The sequence below is a fragment of the Thunnus albacares genome, chromosome 24, assembly GCF_914725855.1.
Source record: "Thunnus albacares chromosome 24, fThuAlb1.1, whole genome shotgun sequence".
Lineage (NCBI taxonomy): Eukaryota > Metazoa > Chordata > Actinopteri > Scombriformes > Scombridae > Thunnus > Thunnus albacares.
In genome coordinates, this window is record NC_058129.1 from 1041388 (window position 1) to 1064125 (window position 22738).

At 39.3% G+C, this 22738-nt stretch overlaps 2 protein-coding genes across 4 annotated transcripts; both read left to right on the forward strand.

The window, feature by feature from the left end:
• The first annotated feature begins 49 nt into the window (after positions 1–49).
• Positions 50–8573, forward strand: atg3 (autophagy related 3). 2 transcript variants are annotated; one of them, XM_044345411.1, is made up of 12 exons: positions 50–255; positions 551–592; positions 712–761; positions 2563–2633; positions 3437–3544; positions 3860–3915; positions 4342–4429; positions 4565–4599; positions 4696–4848; positions 4957–5084; positions 5325–5393; positions 6359–8573. In XM_044345411.1, exons 1-12 carry the CDS (start codon positions 184–186, stop codon positions 6438–6440), a joined length of 954 nt encoding a protein of 317 aa, XP_044201346.1. In that variant the 5' UTR covers positions 50–183; the 3' UTR covers positions 6441–8573. The 2 variants fall into 2 exon arrangements, with proteins under 2 accessions (XP_044201346.1, XP_044201347.1); XM_044345412.1 differs by having other exon boundaries at positions 3863–3915.
• Positions 8574–9450: 877 nt separating this feature from the next.
• slc19a2 (solute carrier family 19 member 2) lies at positions 9451–22129 on the forward strand. Of its 2 annotated transcripts, XM_044345408.1 has the most exons (6): positions 9454–9675; positions 15754–16314; positions 16419–16665; positions 16956–17148; positions 19782–19923; positions 20038–22129. In XM_044345408.1, exons 1-6 carry the CDS (start codon positions 9553–9555, stop codon positions 20197–20199), a joined length of 1428 nt encoding a protein of 475 aa, XP_044201343.1. In that variant the 5' UTR covers positions 9454–9552; the 3' UTR covers positions 20200–22129. The 2 variants fall into 2 exon arrangements, with proteins under 2 accessions (XP_044201344.1, XP_044201343.1); XM_044345409.1 differs by lacking the exons at positions 19782–19923; positions 20038–22129 and adding an exon at positions 17337–18090 and having other exon boundaries at positions 9451–9675.
• The last annotated feature ends 609 nt before the right edge of the window (positions 22130–22738 follow it).

Genomic DNA, 22738 nt, shown 5'->3' on the forward strand with positions numbered 1-22738 from the left:
TCAGCGTCGTGCAACAAACCTCCCGCACTTCTCGTGAGAGCCTGAAACCGGGAAGTGCTCAGACGTATCATGTGATCTGCTCTTGCTGGCACCCTGCTTGCTTGAGCTGCTGTGTCAAAATAATAATAATTTTGACAGGACGGTTGTTGGAAGGAGCGTTTCACTCGGCAGGAACTCTACAAGATGCAGAACGTCATAAACACAGTGAAAGGCACGGCTCTCGGAGTGGCTGAGTTTCTTACCCCAGTGCTGAAGGTAAACTTGCTTCACATGAGCTAGCTTGTTGATGAGAGGTGGCTAGTATGAGAAGCCAGAAACACATGAGCAGATGATCAATGCTATCCAACAGAGTATGAGAATATGCGTCACAGTAAGAGTTATCTAAAGTTTAAGTGACATAGAAGATAATACTGAAGAGACCCTTCATGAATGCATTTGTACATTTCTGGGAAATGCGCAGTACCACTTCCCTACACAACTGGAGGTTAATACTAGGCTATAAAATCCAGATATGTGTCCTAAGATTCAATTTCGTTTCTGTTAACCACAGGAATCGAAATTCAAAGAGACTGGAGTCATCACACCAGAGGAGGTGAGAACATAAGGTGTTAAAGATCCATTTATAAACGTTGGACGGTGTGTTTTTATGATCTTTCCTTGTGTAAATACTCTGAATCATATAACCCATCTTCCTCTCTGTTTGCATTTTAGTTTGTAGCAGCCGGAGATCACTTAGTTCACCACTGCCCCACATGGAAATGGTAAATGTCTAATCTGAGCTGAATCACAAATATATATATTCATGTGAAATACCCCTTGCATGTGTGTAATATGATTATTATCTCTTTGAAGCTTGTTTCATGTTTGAGAGAGTGGTCACATGAAGAGGGATCAGATCAACTTTCAAACTGACCACTGTCAGAAGTACATCTTGTAGTGTTTGTCTTTACTAAATATATTTAGCACCACAGACGTGAGGTCTACTTTTTTTTACTGGGGGCTTTGTAATATGGAAATAAATTCAATTACAATTAAATTGTTGATTTTGGATTTAATGTCAAAGTATGTCAGCATGGTTACTGCTGGTAGTAATGTAATTGCTGTGGTTACTGTTGGTTGTCATGTTAGTGGTGTGGTTACTGTTGGTTGTCATGTTAGTGGTGTGGTTACTGTTGGTAGTTGTATTAGTGGTGTAGTTACTGTTGGTTGTCATGTTAGTGGTGTAGTTACTGTTGGTTGTCATGTTAGTGGTGTGGTTACTGTTGGTAGTTGTATTAGTGGTGTGGTTACTATTGGTTGTCATATTAGTGGTGTGGTTACTGTTGGTTGTCATGTTAGTGGTGTAGTTACTGTTGGTTGTCATGTTAGTGGTGTGGTTACTGTTGGTAGTTGTATTAGTGGTGTGGTTACTATTGGTTGTCATATTAGTGGTGTGGTTACTGTTGGTTGTCATGTTAGTGGTGTAGTTACTGTTGGTTGTCATGTTAGTGGTGTGGTTACTGTTGGTAGTTGTATTAGTGGTGTGGTTACTATTGGTTGTCATATTAGTGGTGTGGTTACTGTTGGTTGTCATGTTAGTGGTGTGGTTACTATTGGTTGTCATATTAGTGGTGTGGTTACTGTTGGTTGTCATGTTAGTGGTGTGGTTACTGTTGGTAGTCATGTTAGTGGTGTGGTTACTGTTGGTAGTTGTGTTAGTGGTGTGGTTACTGTTGGTAGTTGTGTTAGTGGTGTAGTTACTGTTGGTAGTCGTGTTAGTGGTGTGGTTACTGTTGGTAGTTATGTTACTGGTGTGGTTACTGTTGGTAGTCGTGTTAGTGGTGTGGTTACTGTTGGTAGTCATGTTAGTGGTGTAGTTACTGTTGGTAGTCATGTTACTGGTGTGGTTACTGTTGGTAGTCGTGTTAGTGGTGTGGTTACTGTTGTAATAATGTCAACCTGTACTATAACATTCCTCATGCCATTAATGATGACTTAGTGTAAAATGATGAAAAGGCTGTACAGTATTACGTAGCCATGTGTGGGTTATGATGGCCCTTTACAAGTCTCACTTCTCTGTAGTTACTGTTGAATTTCACAGAATAGCGCAATATTCCACTTGAAGAAACCCAACTTGCCTAACAGGAAGCATCACACACATCACACCATTTAGTGTCCATGTCACCTTTTGGCACATAACAAATATTTGGAAAAGATCATTTTGCTTTTTGTACCAAACTCAGGTGTTGTTTTGGCTTTGTAATTGGAACATTTTGATGATACGCAGCCATGTTTGTGTGTGATTGTTTCAACCTTCTGCCACTCAGATTTTTGTCTGTTAACTGTCTGTTAATGCTAAACATTTGCTCCTCTGGCACCTAAGCAGGATATAGTACACTACATTTTTGAAAAGAAAAATTCAAACCTAAAACAATGGTTTATAAAACCAAATGTTTTTTTTGGCAAAACTAATTGATTTAAATTTAAAATAATTTTTTTCTTAATAACAATGTAATGAGCACCAAACATGACCAGATATGAGAATAATGTATGACTTATATTTGTGATTCCATCTTCTCTTAGGGCCTCTGGGGAAGAAGTTAAGGTGAAGCCATATTTGCCCCCAGATAAACAGTTTCTCCTGACACGCAATGGTATGAACTCATTTTATTCCTCTTTTTATTGAATTTTGATATCACATCTCTCAGTTTGTCACCTATCTTTTATTCCTATTGACAATGGAGGGCTAAACAATATTTAGGAAGTAAGACGCAACCTCTTCCTGCTCTGGGGCCGTGTTTATCAAGCTTCTCAGGGTAGGAAATCACTGTAACTGGCTAAAAACTCTCAGTGATACATTTTTGGTCCTACTTTTAGGACTTATTTAGGCTCGACTAGATAGACTATGTTCACACAGTGCAATTACCAACACTGTGTGACATTACAGATATAAACATAAGTTAACAGGAGGTTAGGTTAAATGGGAACAGACAGTGGAAGAGAAGATGCCACAGTGCACAGTTTGCATCATGTACCTGTGCAACATATGTAAGATGGCAATATTATGGGAGTTGTACAAAAATGTGGTTGAATGGGGCTGATTTCACACAGCAGAGTCGAATTAGACTACCTACATGGCTCTTAAGTCCTACTCTGAGGTTGGAGAATTTTTAGTCCTAAATTAACTTCAATGCGATTCCTCCCACTGATTCTGAAGCTTGATAAATATTGGCCCCGGTCTCCTTTGTATTCAGTTTCCTGTGTGTGCTCTCAGCCCTAGTGAAATTCCCTAACAGCTTTATAAAGTGCTGCTATTGAATGCAGCAAAATCTGCTGGCTGAGATGCAGACCCGGTGATAAAAATCCACTGCGATAGATTGATTAAGTGAGAACATAAATCACCATTTTTCTTTTTCTCTTCTGTGTGTGTGTTGACTCTGTGTTTGTGGTCTTGCAGTTCCATGTTACAAGCGCTGTAAACAGATGGAGTATTCAGATGAGCTGGAAGCCATCATAGAGGAGGATGATGGAGACGGGGGCTGGGTGGACACTTACCATAACTCAGGTTGTACAATATCTCTTAACATACAGTACATAACATACATTTTGAGCACGGCTGCATCTAGTTTTCCACTTTAAAGGATAGGAAGATAAGGAGATATTACACCTATACAATGAATTTAGTACAATTCAAAGCAACCCTATAAAATATTGATGTAGAACATGTATTGCTTTAAAAGGAAATCACTTCTATATAGTAATTTGATGTAAAATATGAAAGGAAAATGATAGTTGTAATAAGCCTAAATATGTGTCAGTCAAGGTGTAATATATTGAGTTTGTAAAGCTAAACTGACTGATTTGGACTGATGTTTTTCAGCAGCTGTGTTAGGAGTCACAGACGCTGTACGAGAAATTTCACTGGACAACAATAAGGTAATCTTGCTACATTTGTATTTTGTATTCATTAAATAGAATATGAAATCCAAAACTTCCAAATGTAAATGGTAGATAATATAGGTCAGTTTATTTGTGGATATCCTGTATTCATCATCCAACAAACTTACTGTTGTTGCTAAAGGGTCAGTTCATCCAAATTACCAGAAACATATTTTCCCTCTCATCCCTAATATCTAGCCATGCAGATAATTTCAGGTTTGAGTCACATCTCAGAATATGAAACTCCTCCGCCTGGTTGGATGCAGGTCTACATCCTGCATTAACTGAACATGTTTGTTGTTTAAATGGTTTTCATTTCAGGCCTCAGGTTCATAAAATGGACATATAAGGTGCTTTGTAAAACTTCATAAGAAGTTGTCATGTGACCACCAAGTTTCAGAAATGGTCATTTGATTCCTCTAGGACAAGAATATGAACACTACATCAGCAGCATGTTGCGATGATGATGATGACGATGACGATGAAGATGGAGAAGCAGCAGATATGGAAGGTACTCATATCCTGACAAGAGATTCTTCTTACACCTTTACTAGGAGTGACAACAGTCATTATGTGCCTTGTTTGTCAGAACCACGACAGCTTCCAAGATACCTGTACTGTAGTTGAACTCATGTTGTCCTTTCAGAATACGAAGAAAGTGGCCTGTTGGAAACAGATGAGGTAAACCGCTCAGAGCGCTACAACATATCACTTATCGTGTGATCTGATGCTACTGGAACCACCGTCTTACACATGGTGTTTTTGTCCTGTCTCTAGGCAACCCTGGACACCAGTAAAATGGTAGAAACTAAAGCCAAAGCAGAGCCTGGGAGTGAAGATGCCATCCTTCAGACTAGAACATATGACCTGTACATTACATATGATAAATACTACCAGACCCCTCGACTCTGGCTGTTTGGATATGATGAGGTACGTACCTGGGTGCAAGACAACTTATTACTTGAGACTCCAATCCAAACTCATAGACTTGCAGCTCTATTTTACATCAGCTTATCAGGTTGTTATGGTGTCTCTCAGGACAGACAACCGTTGACTGTAGAACAGATGTATGAGGACATCAGCCAGGACCACGTGAAGAAGACGGTCACCATTGAGAACCACCCGCACCTTCCTCCACCTGCCATGTGCTCTGTCCACCCCTGCAGGTGAGAAAAGCCATAAGGAGAAGAATACACAAACATGCAAAATGAGTATTGAAATCAATATGATAATATTAATGACATTTTCCAAACCTTTCCATCGCTGATCCCTACTTACCTGTATCCCCGTCTTTACTGCTTTATCTTTAGTTTCGTGACCCTACATTTAATGGTTTACATCCAGAAATATATGAATGAATGACACTTTGATATGAACTTCCAGCTGGTTTAACCTTTCTTTTTCAGACATGCTGAAGTGATGAAAAAGATCATCGAGACAGTGGCAGAAGGAGGAGGAGAGCTTGGAGTGCATATGTATCCTTTCATATTAATAATCTGTTACATGTCTGATTCTTTAAAGGAGACATATAATGCTTTTTATGATTTTTCTGATAATTCTATACTGTTATGATGTCAGATGTTAAACATGGTCAAAGTCAAGTCAGTCCCCCTTGTAATGACATCAGATTGCGTTGTCCACTCATATTTTGGGTTGGAGTCGGGCTTGAACATGTACGGATGTATTTGAGAAGTTTCCATTTCGAGTAAAGTAAATCCCACTACTACCGTCTGTTGACATAGCCTCTAGAGCAGTCTGCTGGGAGGAAGCTTCCTGGAGTTGGCCAATCAAAACAGAGTGGGCTCATTGGGAGGGGGGCCATAAAGAGACAGGAGCTAAAACAGCCTGTTACAGACCATCTGACAAGCATGTCTGAAGGAGTATACAGCCATGTTATGGCAGCATGAGAACACGGTTCTGTTTACAGAGCCTTACTAGCTTGTTCTAGTACATATCACAACATTTTGACTTTGTACTCTTTATTCACAATGTACAATGTAGTTGTCAGTCAAAAACAAACTAACATGCCCAAACTCTTCTGGACCAAGGAACATGTTACCCAATACAGCATGGTGGCTCATTGATGTGTTTTTAATAGTTTTTAAGGTCTACAGTACAGAGTAATAAGATATATCAGGCTTTGGATACACACACAATACTTCAAATCATCAGCCTTATCCTCTAACTGTCATGTTAACAAGAAACCTGGTTACTATAATTGGGGTATGGTGTCTCCCTTTTTTCTCTCACTTAGTACTAGTAGGCTCACAACATTTCTCATACTTGTATTTTAGTCATTGTTTTGAGTATAAGTGAGCCAGGTCATCATTATATCTGCTTTTATTTATTCATGTCTGCTGTGTTATTGTATTTACATTTTCAGCTTCAGATTTGTAATTGCCTGCCAAGATTGAGTGTTTTCCTTAATTGAAGCATTCAGGTATCTTCTGATTTTCCTCAAGTTTGTCCAGGCTGTCATTCCCACAATAGAATACGACTACACAAGACACTTCACTATGTAGCTTCATCAGCGTAAATCTGCCTCTACTAATACAACATCTGTACATGGGCAAGATCAGTTCTGCCTCTGCCCTGATCTGATTACAACTGGTTTGTGGAATGTTTGTGTTACTCTGAGACTTTTTGCATGGATGCAGGACATTGAGAATGTTTGAGGTATGTGACAAAACAGTCTGTTAAAGGAACAGTCTGACTTATTGGAAAAAGGTTTGTTTTTCATGAACTCAGAGTTCAGAGATCTTACTTTGTGTGCGTCCAGTACAGAGATGGATGTGTTTAACTAACTGCTGAGATCTAAAAAAAAATTTATTCAACCTGTGGAAAATAGAAAAGTAAGAACAACACATTTTTAACTACTTAGCTAGATAACAGCAACAACAGTTTGATGCTAAGCTAGGCTAACCACATCCTGGAAATATCTCTATACTAGACACAGTAATGAATTGGGTACCCATCTTCTCATCTGACTCTTAAGTAACACTGCAAATAAGACCTACATTCCAAATGTTGGACTGTACCTCTACAGTTTCTCTACAGGTTAAACATGGTGTCACAGTCACAAAGTTCTTGTTAAGAACTGTTGCTGCTGTTATTAAAACTCACCCCATTCCACACTGCTTCCCTGCTTCAAATGTAAGAAAATAAATTAAAACTTGTCGTGCAAAGTTTTAGCCCCTTGACTTTATAAGAACTAGATTTTTCTAGGTTTTTAAAAGAGTCCTGTTCTAGACTGTTCCAAATCCACAGACTGAAAACACCAAAAGTCATCTTTAGCTTATGCCTTCAGTATCAGTGACACAGAACTTAAAGAACAGAACACAGATTTTTTTTCTGCCCACTGGGGGTCAATGGAACAAGCTGTACATACAACATTGATATATTATGACACTGCAAAACTTTTCATGGCTAACATGTGAGAAATCAGTTGCTTTTTCACACCAAGCAGGCACAGAGCAACATTATTGTTCATTTTAAGTTTTTTCAACCTGATGAATGTAAGTCCATATTCCCTCTCCTCTCCACAAACTCATGGCTCTTTAGCTGATAAATGCTCCACTATGTTCATGCTAACTTTGTCTTTCTGATGGGTTGTACAGTGAGATTTTTCACTGAAAACACAGTTGATGAAAGCACTGAGGCTGAACCAAAATATACACTGTGGGCTGTAAAACCACAACAACAGGCTAAAAGACGCTAAAAAGTTGAAAAGGAACTATGGAATTGGTGATTCACATTACACATAACCATTTAACCTCACCTCATGCTGCACAAGTAGGTGTAAATAAAAACTTAAGCCTCTTGTACTGTATGTAAAATGGTCTGTACAGTTACTGCAGAATCTGCCCAGTGTCAGCTATTCATGCATATCAGTTTCTTGTACAATTACAAATAACATTCAGAGGAAAATACTTTAGCTCTGTGGATTTGGGCATCTGTACCTGATAGCAGCATTGATATAAACTTCTTGTATTAATTCATAAATATTAACAGTATCCTCCCCATGCTTCACTCAGTGATATTTACTGTTTCCATGCGAATGCAATTTGCAGCAGTCATGGCTGAGCCTCATTATTCTAAATCAGCTCTTTATACCAGTTTGTCTTAATACTTCATTCTCTGAATGTGTTGATGGTCAGGTCCATTCAGTCCCTGTGGTTGGGTCATTACTTTTTTGTGTTTTGCTTCAGTTTCGGACTGGAACTACATTTCACCTTGGTAACAGACAAGATCTTTCTTTTCTTCTCAGTCAGTCTGGCTTCTTTCAATGTGATGTATCACTACTTACGGTGTGTAAGGACTCTGCGTTTTCAGAACAAAATCTTTTGTCACAAGCCTCTCGATGTACTTCAATAAATCCTTGGATGAATTTATGGGCTCTTTTGTTCATATGATTGTGGATTATAAACTATATTCGGCTCATCGTAGTAACATGTTTCTGACAGTACTTGCACAACTAAATATAGTGACTGCTTCAGTAATCTTCACTCTTCTTTCCGTGTTGTCTGTTGGTTGGATAAAATATTCTCTGTGCTGCCTGTTGGTCCAGTCACCTGATGTAACTTGCTCAGTGGTAACACTTGAACATTTTAAAGTGATGTACATTTATCAATAAAGAGTTTCCCAAATATTGCAAACAGTTTTCTACTTTTGTCTATTATTTTCTATAATATAATGTACTCCAGTGCACCACCACCACCCACTACGACCTCAATAATAAACATAAAGTAGAATCATCACCTTTCTGACAATGTCAACACAACTTGAGAATGTATAAGCTGTAAAAGTCATGTCATTATGGGAAACCAAACAATATTATCAAGCAAAAGAAATATATTTTACTTTCTGAAAAAAAAACCCCTATTGCTCTAATAGTTAGATTATTAGTATTATTAGTTATAATTGTTTAGTTCAACCGTTTGAAAACTAGTGGCCCGTGGGCCAAATCTGGCCCTCCAGATAAAAAATGTGGCCCTGTTGAGAGCATAAGTTTTGACTTTCACAGTTGACACAACATTTTATCACAATTGCTGTTCTTTTTGAACAGTGAAAGATGCTGATGTTCGATGCTTTTAGGGTTAGTGTTAAGGTAGTCTAACAGAAATGGTGTGTTATTCAAATGTTTTTTATGGTGTATTTATGTCATTTTTTTCTAAGGCAACATAAGTACATTTAATCAACTATAAATGAAGCAGGCCGCTGTTTGTTGTGTGGATAGCCAATAAAGTGTGTCTTCAGTCTCCAAGTGCAACACAGAACATATATTCATGTATGAGTAACTTTTTAGCCAAATGAATATTGAAATAAGCTGTTAGCCCTCACTTAAAATTAAAATATCATAAAATAAATCATAAAATAAAATTTAAAAATCCACCTTCAGATAGAATCCTAAACAATGGTATAAATCAATATCATTCTTCCCCAATGACAAATGCTAAAACAATTTCTGACCTCTGGTTTAGTCGTTTCTTCCCCTCTGACAATACTGCAGGTCCACACTCAGACCAGCAGGGGGCGGTACTGGCCATGTGCCATCAGTCACCACCAGCACCAGAGAAGGAAGCGGTCAGTAGCGGTGAGTGCTATGTGGTGTAGAGGGCACGCTGAGAGTCCAACATGTCTGTGTACTACCCGACTCTGCTGCTCTGTGTGTACGGCTTCTTTTCCAGTCTGCGACCGTCAGAGCCTTTTCTCACCGCCTACCTGCTGGGACCAGACAAGAACCTGACAGAGACTCAGGTGAGTTAGCTTTCCAGGCTAAACGCTACTGAGCTGTTAGCACTACGTTGGTTACAAAATCTTGCGTCACATTTGAACTTTTGATGTTCTAGTTAAATATTTAAATTAAATTTGTATTTTTATTTCTCCTGTACCAATTTCCCCAGCAGCAGAATTATCCTCAGTTTGTGCTTCTAGTTTACATCACTATTCAATATTAGCTACGCTTTCACTGACGCACATATTGAGGTCACAGAGTTATGTCTCAAAATAAGTTAGTATTCGTCTGGCTTTTAAAAATACGACATGTCCTAAATAGTCAAATATTAAGAAAAATGTAACATTGTTGCTAAGCTGTGATGTAGGAGCTGTCACACTAACTAGTTAGGTTTCACGGTTGTGAGTGGCTGTCACGAGAGCAGCACCTGTTTCATGAATGTAATGCTCATTAAGTTCCATATGGTACAAAAGCTTACACGATGAACTCACCGAAGAGGTTAACTTCTCAACAACAGTCCAGGAGAGTTCATATTTATGTCCTGTTCTAGTGAAGTCATAAAAACGGGACTTAATCCATTAAACTCTGTAGAGTCCACTGGTGTATCTCATGTGTGTCCTTTCCCTCACAGACTACCAAAAAAATAGTCCCCATGAAAAGTGTTGACAGTTTGTTCTGTACAGGGACTCTATTTCTGGAAAGGATGTTGCTGCTGGATGTTTTAAATGCGTTTTCAATGATGTGAGCACCACTAACTAATTTCCATTCCATTCCACACCTTCATTGTATCGGTTGTAGACCGATATCTCAAAACCTGGGAAAATAAAACCAAACTATCTAGCAGTGGTGGAGGAAGTATTCAGACCCTTTAATTAAGTAAAAGTATCAATACAGCAATGTATAAATACTCCATTACAAATAAAAGTCCTGCATGAAAAATCCTACGACAGTAAAAGTACATAAGTATCATCAGCATGATGTAGTTAAAGTATTGCAGTATGTAAGCAGCATGTTACTGTTGTAGCTGCTGGAGGTGGAGCTAGTTTCAACTACTTTATATACAGTTAGCTAGTTTAGTCCAGTGGTTCCCAACCTAGGGGTCGGGCCCCTCCAAAGGGTCAGCAGATAAATCTGAGGGGTCATGAGATGATTAATGGGAGAGGAAAGAAGAAAAAACAAAGTTCTGATACACAAATCTGTTTTCAGTTTTTAGGCTTTTTCTCTAATCTTTGATTTTTGCTGAAATATTGGATCATTTGAACATTTATTGAAATGAAAGCATGTGAGAAGTTTAGAGAGAAAAATCACTATTTGGTGGAGCTGTTAACAACTCATAGACATGTGAAATGTGACTCCGACTACACACTGCTTTTTGTAAGACGTCAAAAGCCAAAAAGGTTGGAAACCACTGGTTTCATCTTTAACAATGTGTTGTATTTTAAAAGCTTGTTATATTATCCATTGTGTCAAATCTTCATCTGAAAAGTAACTAAAGCTGTCAAATAAATGTAGTGGAGTAGAAAGTACAATATTTCCCTCTGAAATGTAGTGGAGTGGAAGTATAAAGTAGCATCACATGGAAATACTCAAGTAAAGTACAAGTACCTCAAAACTGTACTTAAGTTCGGTACTTGAGTAAATGTACTTAGTTACTTTCCACCACTGCTATCTGCATTGACACATAGGCGCTGTACTTAAGAAAATACAGGTTTTGTAATTTGGACTCTCATCAGTGTGGATGGGCAACATCATATCTTTTCACACATGCACAGGTATTATATGTGTGTTGTCCTTCCAGTCCACTCTATCACAGGCTTTTCATATCTTTGGGACACAGACTAAAGCAGTAATGTTTGCATTGTGTTTGTTCCGCTAGAGCTGCATGTGTCAGAGCTGGAGACACACATTCACACATATTCCTCATACTATACATGTTTCCTCATCATGTGGTTCTGCCTCTGCACTGCTCTCTCATTTCTTAGCATGCAGGTGTGTGTGTGTTTGCTTTAACATTAAAGGGAAGCCTATGGTCACTGGCTAACATACAGTGCAGAGGCTCACAGATGTGCTTGTTGTGATGTGACAGTTAAAACCCATTTTACACTTGAACAAACTACATACTCAAATCCATATTAGGCTCCATATTTTAAGATGTACTGTTTATACCATTATACCTGCCACTCTCATAGGAAACACTGTTCATGTGTTGAGGATCGCTGTATAATAACGGGTCTGGATATGTTCTCATACCCTAGTCCATTTGTTTTTTCTGCTTTGTCACCCTAGCCTCAACAGCGGCTTTAGACAGAATAATCCTTCTCGGAAAATGGTCAGATTCTTTTGGAATTTCTGGTTAATCCTAAAATAATTACCTCTATCAAGTTATGAGCTCTTTCAGAAAGAGAAGCAGTGATAAAGCACACATTGCAACAGTTGGACCATGCTAACATGACATCTATTGTCTTGGGAAACTGGTTCACAAGCAGGTTTTATCCTCACTGTCAGTCAAAGCTGTTTCAGGAAATGCATAGTCCAGTTCCTGCAGTGCGTAAGGTGGTTGGAGTTATGAAATAAGTCTCAAATAGACAGAAAGTCAATGCTGTGTTATTCCATGAAACCTCTGATGCTTTAGCTTGGGACACTACAAAAGCTTGGTTTGAATCTCTCTACAAAGAAAAAGTCAGTATGTTAGTTTCACTTTATGGAGGGCCATTGTTCTGCATATATATGAATGGACTTCTAACACAGCTGAGCTGACTATGTGTATAATTCATATGTATGCAGATGATACAGTTCTTTACTATTCTGTGAAAATGACAGAAGAATGTCAACGGGCTCTAACAGATGTGGAAATTAGCTGGTTTGTGGTTTAGAGTTTAACTCTGTCCTATGCTCTTTGGGCTTTCTCAATAACTCAGATGCACCAGAAACTCCTTGATAATTAGTGATGGGGTTAATATGTAGGAGCAGGTCTTCTCGTTTGCGGACGTAGGTGTGACACAGGATCCTTGCCTACTGTGAAACTGCATAAGGTTGAGGTAAAAAGAGTATCTCAAAACAAGAACTTCCTCATTACTATGCACAATGCCCTTCTCCAGGGTGATTCAAGCCTGTAGTTCACTTCATTTGGTCCAGACCAAGGGACAAAAGATAAGTTGTTGCCTTTTAGTTCTACTCTGGTTTGTGTTCACATTTGCTGTTTACAAATGAACCTAGAGCAGAGGAGTAAACACAAAGTAATGTGGACTGATTGTTGGTGAAATCATCCTGCATCATCAGAGCTACATAGACCCACAAAACTAAATCCTGGACACTGACAGCAGGTCGTGCTTTGCTTTATTGGACTGATGTGTTTCTGTTTCACAAAGAGCTCACCAAGACATAAATAATTATGAGCATTATTAGTTGATATTGCAGCTGGACCTCATATCATTAAAGGTGACGAACAGACAAAAAAGACATTTTGTATGATGATATTGTTACATTTCACTCACTTCACTTTTGATTAGGAAACTGCTAAAATACCCTGCTAAAAAGGGCATACATGTTACCATGGTTACCAAATGCCAAATATGTATGTGTATATATAATAAAATATATATGTGGCTTATAAAATCACTCCTTTCACACTTTACAGCCAGAAGATGGATTTCATAGTTGTCATAGCTTTTGAATTCATGCTAAATCACAACAAACAAACTGCACTACAGTTCACTTTAAAGGGTCCAACTCAATGTGAGTGAGTGAGTAAGCGTGTTGCTTTTTCCTCTTGGTTTGGTTTCTTATCACACAGAGAAAAAAATAGCATAGAAAATACCAGTACTGCTTCTAACTTTCGATTGCGTGTGCAGCCTACAGCCTGCCTCCAAAGTTGCCCACTGTTCACCCCTTTTCTCATTGTGTTCACGCACAAACACACACACAGAGCTCTGAAGCAGGCCTGTTCTCTGTGGTTGTGTTCACACCAAATCAGGCATTGCAGCACTTCCTGCAGGGTTGTGTGAAGGTGTGTGGGGGTGTGGGCGTGTTTATTTTTGCCTTACAACATAACCGCTGTGAAACAATCAGAAAATAACATTCATTTCTCTGATTCACCTTTATTCACTCTCTAGCCCACTGCTGCTCTATCTATCTATCTATCTATCTATCTATCTATCTATCTATCTATCTATCTATCTATCTATCTATCTATCTATCTATCTATCTATCTATTCAAGTCAATAGGCTTTATTGGCATGAAAGGCAATAAAAAGGACATTTTAAATACAATTTGAAAACAGTCAAACAGTAAAAATACAAGAATAAAAGTTACAGTTCAGTGTGAGAAATGAATAGTTATTTGATTGAATCAAAGGCAGCTGCAAACAGAAAAGTCTTCAGCCTTGATTTAAGAGAACTGAGAGTTTGTTCCAGATATGTGGTGCATTAAAAACTGAACGCTGCTTCTCCATCTTTAGTTTTGACTCTGGGGACAGAGAGCAGACCTGAGAGGTCTGTTTGGTTTGTAACTTGGCAGCAGATCTGAAATGTATTTTGTATTTTGTATTCAATTGTCTTTGACAGACAGGAAGCCAGTGTAAAGATCTGAGAACTGGAGTGATATGATGCACTTTCTTGTTCTTAGTGAGGACTCGTGCTCTGAATCAACTTAAGCTGTATAATTGAATTGAATTTTGCGTTCCTGCTGAGACATAAGTCCTTTAATTCTAGTGCAGTGCCCGTTCAAAATGTGCCTGTTTGAAACGGGCCAGTTCCTTATTATTTCTTGAGAACCACATATATATGTATCAATTGACATATCAATTAAAATGATAAGGATTTAATAAATGAAATAGTTTTAATCCAGACAGAAACTTCACCAGTGAGACTAAACTGAGGTTTAACCGTAGAAGCGGTTTATGGCCTTCCATTGGTTGATCCTGCTGCCAATCAAATGTGTCTGTGCTCCTATTGGCTTGTTTTGCTGCCTCCGTTTTTTTTCTCCTATGTGCACTTGTTCTTCCCTCTTGGACAGTTTAACTGAGCAGGATGCGTGCCTTTGTCCCGCTCAGCAGGTCAGAGCTTAGAAGCCCCACCCTGATGTGATGTGAAGGTGTTTATATAACCCCCTGCTGCACTCAGACACAGGCCTGAGCAGCTCGCTGTTAATGTGTTTGTTCAAAGTTTATTAAACGTATCGCGTGTCCAAATAACGTCACACTCAACACTGCACTTCCTTGGGTCCTGCCGTGATGTGAGTGTATATATATATATATATGTAATACATACGGTTGCTAGCTGTCATTTTTCCAGATTTTTGTGCTATCTGGCCAGGGATTCGAACCAGCAACCTTCAGACTACTAGTCCACTTCTATAACCTCTGGGCTACCTACTGCAATGCCCAAGTTGCCCACCTATTATTTCTACCAGCCCACTCTAGTATAGTAGGCTAAAACTTGCCCTGCCTGGCTACGGCAGCTGGTTAACTCAAACTTGAAGAATAGTTAGTTAGTAAGGCAGGTCGGATTGAGGTTGGATTTTGGTTGATTGCTGTGTTCAAATGAATCAGACCAAGGGGAAACAAACTAGAGTCTGATTTAACCGGACTACAAAGAGCAGGTCTGAAAACGGCTTAGACCAGATTCAGCAAATAATCAACAGAGCTGACTCTGAAGGATCATATAATGATTGTCAGACTTCTTCAGATGGCAGGTATCGACAGCATAGACGACAGAATTGAAGTAACTGTACTGATAGTGGTCTTTAAACCCATGTGTCACATTGCCCGCTCCATCCCTGACAGAACTGTTCAGGTGGGCTTCCCCACCGGCCCCTAATGACCGCACAAGATCAGCAGCAGAGGCTTTGGGGAGGTGGGATGGAGAGCTGCGGTGCTACTATCTGGAATCAGTTCTGCTCAGGAACAAACTGGTCTGCAGGCTTTCAGATGGAAACTAAAATCTGGGCTCTTGATCAGCTCTTTTTCATTGGCTTAATGTTTTATTGTTTAATATATGTACCCAGGACTCTGTCTGCCAGTATTAACTTCCTACTGACTGGATTATACCAGTGTAATAAAGCAAGCTTATTACTGTAAATATTCTTCATCTGTTATCTGCAGGTTGTCAATGAAATCTACCCAGTATGGACATACTCCTACCTAGTGTTGCTGTTCCCCATCTTCCTGGCCACGGACTACCTCTGTTATAAGCCTGTCTTGGTCTTGCAGGCGACTAGCTTAGTAGTTACCTATGTGATGCTCCTGAAGACCCAGGGCATGCTGGCCATGCAGCTCCTGGAGTTCTTCTTCGGGCTGGCTACAGCCTCAGAGGTGGCCTACTACTCCTACATCTACAGTGTGGTGGAGCCCACACACTACCAAAGAGTGACAAGCTACTGCCGCAGTATCACTCTGTTTGGATCAGCCGCCGGCTCTCTGATCGGTCAGCTCCTCCTCTCTGTGGCCAAAGTCCAGCTGCTCCACCTGGTCATCATCACTCTAGCATCAGCTGCCGTGGCCTTCGTTGCCCCCTGGTTTCTACCCATGCCCAAGAGGAGCTTGTTTTTCCACAAGAGTACGGGAGTTGCGGAAGAAAGGCTGCAGAGGAAAAGCAAATCCCTGATGGAGAAGGCGGAGGACTTGGAGAGCAAAGAGCCTCTAAAAAAACAGGACATCTCAACGGTGAGTCACATGCTGCTGTGTTCAGGTGAAATGTAGGTAATTGTAGATAATCATCAATTAAAATGTGTATAATTCATTCATCGGCCATGTTTCTTTTCATGTAGGTGTCCAGGTCCTCTGAGGCAGGGAGTGGTAACGGTGGTCTTTTGGAGGTGCTGCTAATGTTGTTTACAGACTTCCTGCATTGCTACAGATGTCGCCCCCTGCTGGCTTGGTCACTGTGGTGGGCGCTGGCCACCTGTGGATACTTCCAGGTCCTCAACTATGCTCAAGTACTCTGGGAGAACATTCGTCCTTCCCAGGAATATGAAATCTACAACGGATATGTAGAGACACTGTCTACTCTGTTAGGTGAGAGTTCTGTTCCTCAGACTGCCACGATGTCAGAATTCAAAATGTTTTATAAAGTACATAGTTTTCGTGAAGCTTAATCCTTAATCTTAGATGTGGTAGTTTGACAAAACAATCTAAACTCAAGTTCCACTCACTAGTTTTCTCCAGAGCTTTAAACCACATCCCAGTCTTCGTTAATGGATGGAGTTTGCCCAGTTGAGACGAGCCTGCAGCGCTCTATATGTGCAGATATATATATATATACCGTGTGAGCTAACATTGCTGCTGTGTGTTGGTTGGTGTTACAGGGGCTGTGACAGCTCTGCTGGTGGGCTACCTGCCAGTCAGCTGGTCTCTTTGGGGGGAACTGGTTCTGTTTCTCCTCTCCCTGCTGATGGCTGTGTGTGTATTTGTCATGGACACACTGAGGAACATCTGGCTGTGTTACAGCTCATATATCCTCTTCAGGGCCATATACATGCTGCTCATCACTGTCGCCACGTAAGTACAAAGAGGAGCTGTTAAGTTTTGGTTCTCTCGCTTATCAGTCAGCCACTGCAAATTTATTCAGAATCATGTTGGCCCAGTAGGATGGCTGGAAAAATAGATGTACTGTATTGATAGTATTGAGTAAGATGTTTTTTTTACCGCTCGTTTCTTATTTTCATCATGTCGACCCTCACATGAAGAGAGAAACAATCATCTCGATAATCTGAAACACTTCTGTGGGAATGAATCTGAATTTGAACTGGGAGACTGAATCTGGAAACTTAGAAGGTTGCTCAACATGTCCTTTTGGAGCAAAGTTGTCCTTAAAATGTCACATCAGAGGTCAAGAACTTAAGAGAAATCCAACAAGTGGCTCCAGAATGGTGAGAGATGATGAATCTCCCCTGAGACTGTTTGAAGATTAAAGAAAGACTATGTAACTGTTGCTGAGCAGCAGTTGTGTGCTAAAATGTAGTTGCTAACAGTTAGCATTGGACTGACTGACTGACTAGCAATATGTAAGGGTCTTGCCTCGACAGGGGTGACAACTGTATCCGTGGCAACAGGCAGTTAGTAAGTTACCCAGCATGTAACATGTCCCACTGACGTTATGATCCACATCATCTTCACACATCGCAGAAAATAAAGTCTGATGGCTGCGAGCATGAAACTTATCTCTGTTGATAACAAGCTAAGTTACATATTGACGAGCAACTGTAATTCACCAGAGGGCTGATAAATAAATGAAAACAATTAGGATGCATATGGAAATGCAGTTACTATTAGTAACATAAAAGAAATAAACCTGGTTTTGTCTAAGTTAGTGTTAGCTATGTTTCCGCTAAATAAAACAAACTCAAAGGTTAGATCAGTTGTAGCAGTCACTTCGTTACGTTAGTGGCCACAAACAGTGATAACAGAAATATGCAATCCCCATGTGAAACTGTCACATGGTTCATATTTTGGGAAAAATGGTTACATGGTTACTGTTTAAAAATAAAATTTACTATAGAAGTAACTTAAAAATACTGGAGTGCTTGCTGCTTTGCATGTAGAATTAGATTAGCCAGGTCAGACTGCGAGGTGACATGGTTAAGATTTACGTGCCAGCTTTGTGATTCACTTGCGTATAGAATAGTTGTGTTCTTTTGTCACTGTGTGTTGGCTGTATACGGCTCCTTAGACAGCATGATGAATTGGAGATTTCCATGTCTGTGCTTTTTTTCTAGTCCTCATCGGTAAGAAATGATGATTCTGAATCTAAATCTTCTTATTCAACATAAATAAATAAGGTTATTTTAAAGTGGAACGTGTTTTTAATCCCATGTCTTATCTGGCCTATATGTATTGTAATTTAAATTAAATTATTTATAAAATAAACCTATGTCAAACATTACTCTAAAATAACAAAACATGTGAATCACTTGACTCAAATCATGTCAATCTACTGAATCAACTCAACTTGTAGTCATCTTCACTATCATCCTGAGTGTGAGGCTGAGTCACAACCGTCATTTTCGGCCTGTTACTTTGACGACAACGCCTGTTTTACACGTGTTTGCACTGTGTCTTAGAGATGGCTCTGCTGTAAAAAGCACAATGTAAATAAAAATAATTGATTGGCTTATTCATTAAACCCATTAATGTGTGTGTTGCATATATGGCAAAAGCAGCGTTTTCATTGGACTTTTGAATACTTACTGTGCAATCGTCAAGTTGCTGCCACCGGTGTTTTCCAAAGTAGCCCGTCTCTCCATCATCATGCTTGTATTGTTTTGAAGTGGAGGCTAGAGGTTGAATGTGTTAAATATACAGGTATTCAAATTGCAACTTGTCAATCAAAACTATAAATGAATATAATAAAGTAGTCAGCTGGACTTAAATGAGTAGTTGACTGTTTTGCTGGCAGCTTTGAAACAGTGTTATATAATGAGTAGACACAAGTAGCAGCACAGAGATACTGTAATTGTACTAGTGGAATCACTACGATATTATATAATTACATACATATATGAAGAATATGGATCAGAGAAGATGTTGGGAAACTTCCACAATTGTCTGTTTTTTTTCTGGTTTTTGTTCATCAATATTTGTATTTGCAACATTAGTTTAAATGTCGCTGTAGCGCTTCAAAGAGTAAAGGGAAGATAGAAAGGGAAAACTTGTGTAACTGTTGTCCAGATTGCAACAAGTATTTGTAACTGTAATGTCTTAACACCGAGGGGCTGGTCTGTCACTATGTAGACTGAACACAGAAAGAAGCACATTCATGTGAATATGTCCTGGAAACTGATCATTTGAGAAGTTTGAGAACTCTGGTTCACCGCCTCAACTAAAAGCAAACACAAGCTCAGATAAATACCAGGGTTGGTGCAGCAAGACGGATTATTCATTCCTCCCTCTGTGGGTCTCTTTCTTTCTTCTCAATCCTGTGTTTATTCTCCTCAGCAGGAGAGAGGGAGGGTGGATTTGTTTGTCAGATTGCTTAACCAACACACCACAAGTTTACCTTTAAATGTACTATATTATTTACTATACTTTATCACTGTCTGTCACCAAGCAGCTGAATAAATGAAAGAGAGATGGTGTGCTTCTGATGTGAACTTTCCTCATGTTGATCATGATTTCTGCCCTTTGACCATCAGATATCAGATCGCAGCCAGTCTCAACATGCAGCGCTACGCCTTGGTGTTTGGAGTGAACACCTTCATGGCTCTGCTGCTGCAGACTCTGCTCACTGTGGTGGTGGTGGACTCGGCCGGCCTCGGCCTCGATGTTTTCACTCAGGTGAGAAAATGTCCAATCCTGTCAATGTATTATACATACACAGCATCCGTGGTGGCACCTCCTCCTGCAGCGTAGATCTGAAAATATGTCGTCTTGTCTTCTTTCCTCTCTCAGTTCCTCATCTATGGCGGCTACTTCGCTGTCATCTCTGTGGTCTTCCTCATCGCTGGGCTTTGCAAAGTGGCCTCCAGGAGGCGTTCTGAGCAGAAGGCCAACAACCCAGCAGAGACGGAGTCAGACTCTCCTCCGATTAGTGACACAAGCTCTTGCAGATAGCACGTCATGACAGCTGTTAGCTTCTCACACACTAAAGCTCATTGAGCACAGTGACTCCACAAGGTGAGCTTCTGTAGTCCATTAAGCCATGGAGTTTCTTCATTGTGTCAAAGTAGAAGGTAGAGGCAAAAACTACTATCTGTATAATGACTGTAGGTCACTGTGTCTTTGCCTTTTGCTTAGTAAAGCACTCCAAGCTGCATTAATCAATTTTCCCCAGTGGGTGGCAAAAGAACTCCAGAGCAAGCCAACAAACACACAGCCATGTACACATACCGTTATATCATTGTTATGGCCAACATGACAATGCAGAGGTGTAGCAAAGACTAAATACTAGTAATGTGCACTGGCATGTAATTATTGTTGCTGCTCAGGTAGTGTACAATGGGTTTATCAGCACTTATCAGCTGCCTGCTGCTGAAACTTTTTTTAAACGCACAGTAAATCCCAAACAATAATGTGAACAAGGCCGAAAAAGCTCCACAGAGCTGCAGAGTTGGCTCACAATTCCTCGCAGGTATGTGCGACCCCTTTCACATAAATAAGTGTTTCAGTGTAAATAAAAAATGATTGATAAATGCAGCATTTAAAGACCACACTACTGATCACAGATAGATGGCTTCATCTAACATGTACGTCGCACAACTTTTTCTCGATGCACAACAATTTGTGTACATTTCCTAGCTTATTGGAGTTGATGCCTTAGACTTGATGTGTAAAACACTAGGGATGGGTGCATTATTAGCATAAGTACCTTTTGTGTTACATATGCCACCAGCCAAAAAGATATGTTTATATTTTTCTATGTATTATTTCTTCCTGTAATTGCATAGATTGTGTATTGTACTATCAAAAACCTTAATAACATGGGTGAGTATCATTATCAGTATCTATTCTTAATGAACACAGTGCCGTTAAAGCTGTTACATTGTTGACCTGCATTCATTTTAATATTGATAATCATATACTCTCATGTTCATTACTGCTGAATGTTACATATTTTTTTCTTGTCAACAAATCTAATGAAAAGACCAAAACTAACAATGTGCAAGTCTGTCTTAACGCTTTCTGACTTCTCAACTCTGTCTGTAGCTCTCAGCTCCAGACACATTGGTTCCCGCTGAAGATGTTCATCTTCATAAATTCATTTTTAAAAAGCTCAGTTAACTCCCAAAACAGCTGGTCACTGTAGTTTTTGTCAAATAGGATGAAATATTGTGTATTTGACTTTTTGAAGTGTTGGATTAATACACATTTGGTGCTGTAGTGAGTACTTGAACATGGAGCTCTACAGCACAGAGGAATAAGATATATCAGGCTGTGGACACACAGACAGTACTTGTTGGAAGGATCTCATGGAGTATGTTGACAAAAAGACAAATATAGAATATGTCCAGACTTATCCTTTAAGTGTGAAAGAGATAACCAAATTATTGACTTAAATCAACCAAATTCATTTTGAATGAAGTGCAAAAATACGGCTGAAATATAAAATACCATGCAATGGAAAACTTTTCATACAAGATATGTTATGTAATTGTAACTTTTGTTTTTGTTGAGTATAATGGTGTGTGTGGAAAAGTATGGAAGACTTCAAATAATGCCTGTTTTTTTTTCCACTGGCCAAATAGACTGATATGTTACAGTATATTTTAATGTGAAAACTACCTAGACCATTCCGATCAATACATATAGTTTGTGTAGGCAGTTAGGCACTGTGCCAGCCCTCTCTTTTTTTATTAGTGTCATAAACATAAGTGTATGTCTCAAACCACTGATGACAGTGTTGGATTATCAAGTGTTGTAAATGTAGTTCTTATATAAATAAGACTGTATTTGTTCTGCTGTGCAAACATGAGATGAAATACATACAATCTCAGCCTTTTTATTTAAAAAAAAGTTTGATGGAAGTTTACAGAAGGTGAATAAAGTAAGTATTTTCCATTTTTACCACCCAGCCTGAATACATGTAAAACAATCTTACAAACTAACTTGAATAAAGGTCAGTATTCTACATAGAGAATTCCAACATATAGTTCATGAATAGATTGTTGAATCTGTGTGCATGGATCACCTGATGTGTGTGTGTGTGTGTGTGTGTGTGTGTGTGTGTGTGTGTGTGTGTGTGTGTGTGTGTGTGTGTGTGTGTGTCTCCTTCAGCCCACAAAAGCGTTTTGCAGATGGGTTGCAGTTATTTGTAAAATAATTTTACAGTTATTCAAGTTGGATGGATTGTCGCATATCTTTAAATCATGTTTTGTGGATCATGAAACATGCATTTGCACTGCTATTAAGACTTTTTTTTTTTTTTTTTTTTTTTTTTACATTTGTCCTTCACTGTGTGAAACGGTGCCTCTCCTCCTCTCCCAGAGGGTTTCTATGATTATATTACAACAAAGTGTATTCATTTCATGTGACATTTATGAAAGTTGTCATCTATTTAGCAGAGATGGGCTACCTCAGGAAACCCCCCTGACACTTAATTCATATAGTGTGTTGTATGAGAACTAGGCTTTTGCTTTGCAGGATGTATGTGAAT

Bases quoted from the DNA above. Each gene is read 5' to 3' on its own strand.
- slc19a2 (XM_044345408.1), top strand. From the start codon at position 9,553: ATGTCTGTGTACTACCCGACTCTGCTGCTCTGTGTGTACGGCTTCTTT. The intron at 9,676-15,753 runs GTGAGTTAGCTT...TGTTATCTGCAG, and splicing joins AGAACCTGACAGAGACTCAG to GTTGTCAATGAAATCTACCC. The intron at 16,666-16,955 runs GTGAGAGTTCTG...TTGGTGTTACAG, and splicing joins GACACTGTCTACTCTGTTAG to GGGCTGTGACAGCTCTGCTG.
- atg3 (XM_044345411.1), top strand. From the start codon at position 184: ATGCAGAACGTCATAAACACAGTGAAAGGCACGGCTCTCGGAGTGGCT. The intron at 762-2,562 runs GTAAATGTCTAA...ATCTTCTCTTAG, and splicing joins CACTGCCCCACATGGAAATG to GGCCTCTGGGGAAGAAGTTA. The intron at 4,600-4,695 runs GTAAACCGCTCA...TCCTGTCTCTAG, and splicing joins GCCTGTTGGAAACAGATGAG to GCAACCCTGGACACCAGTAA.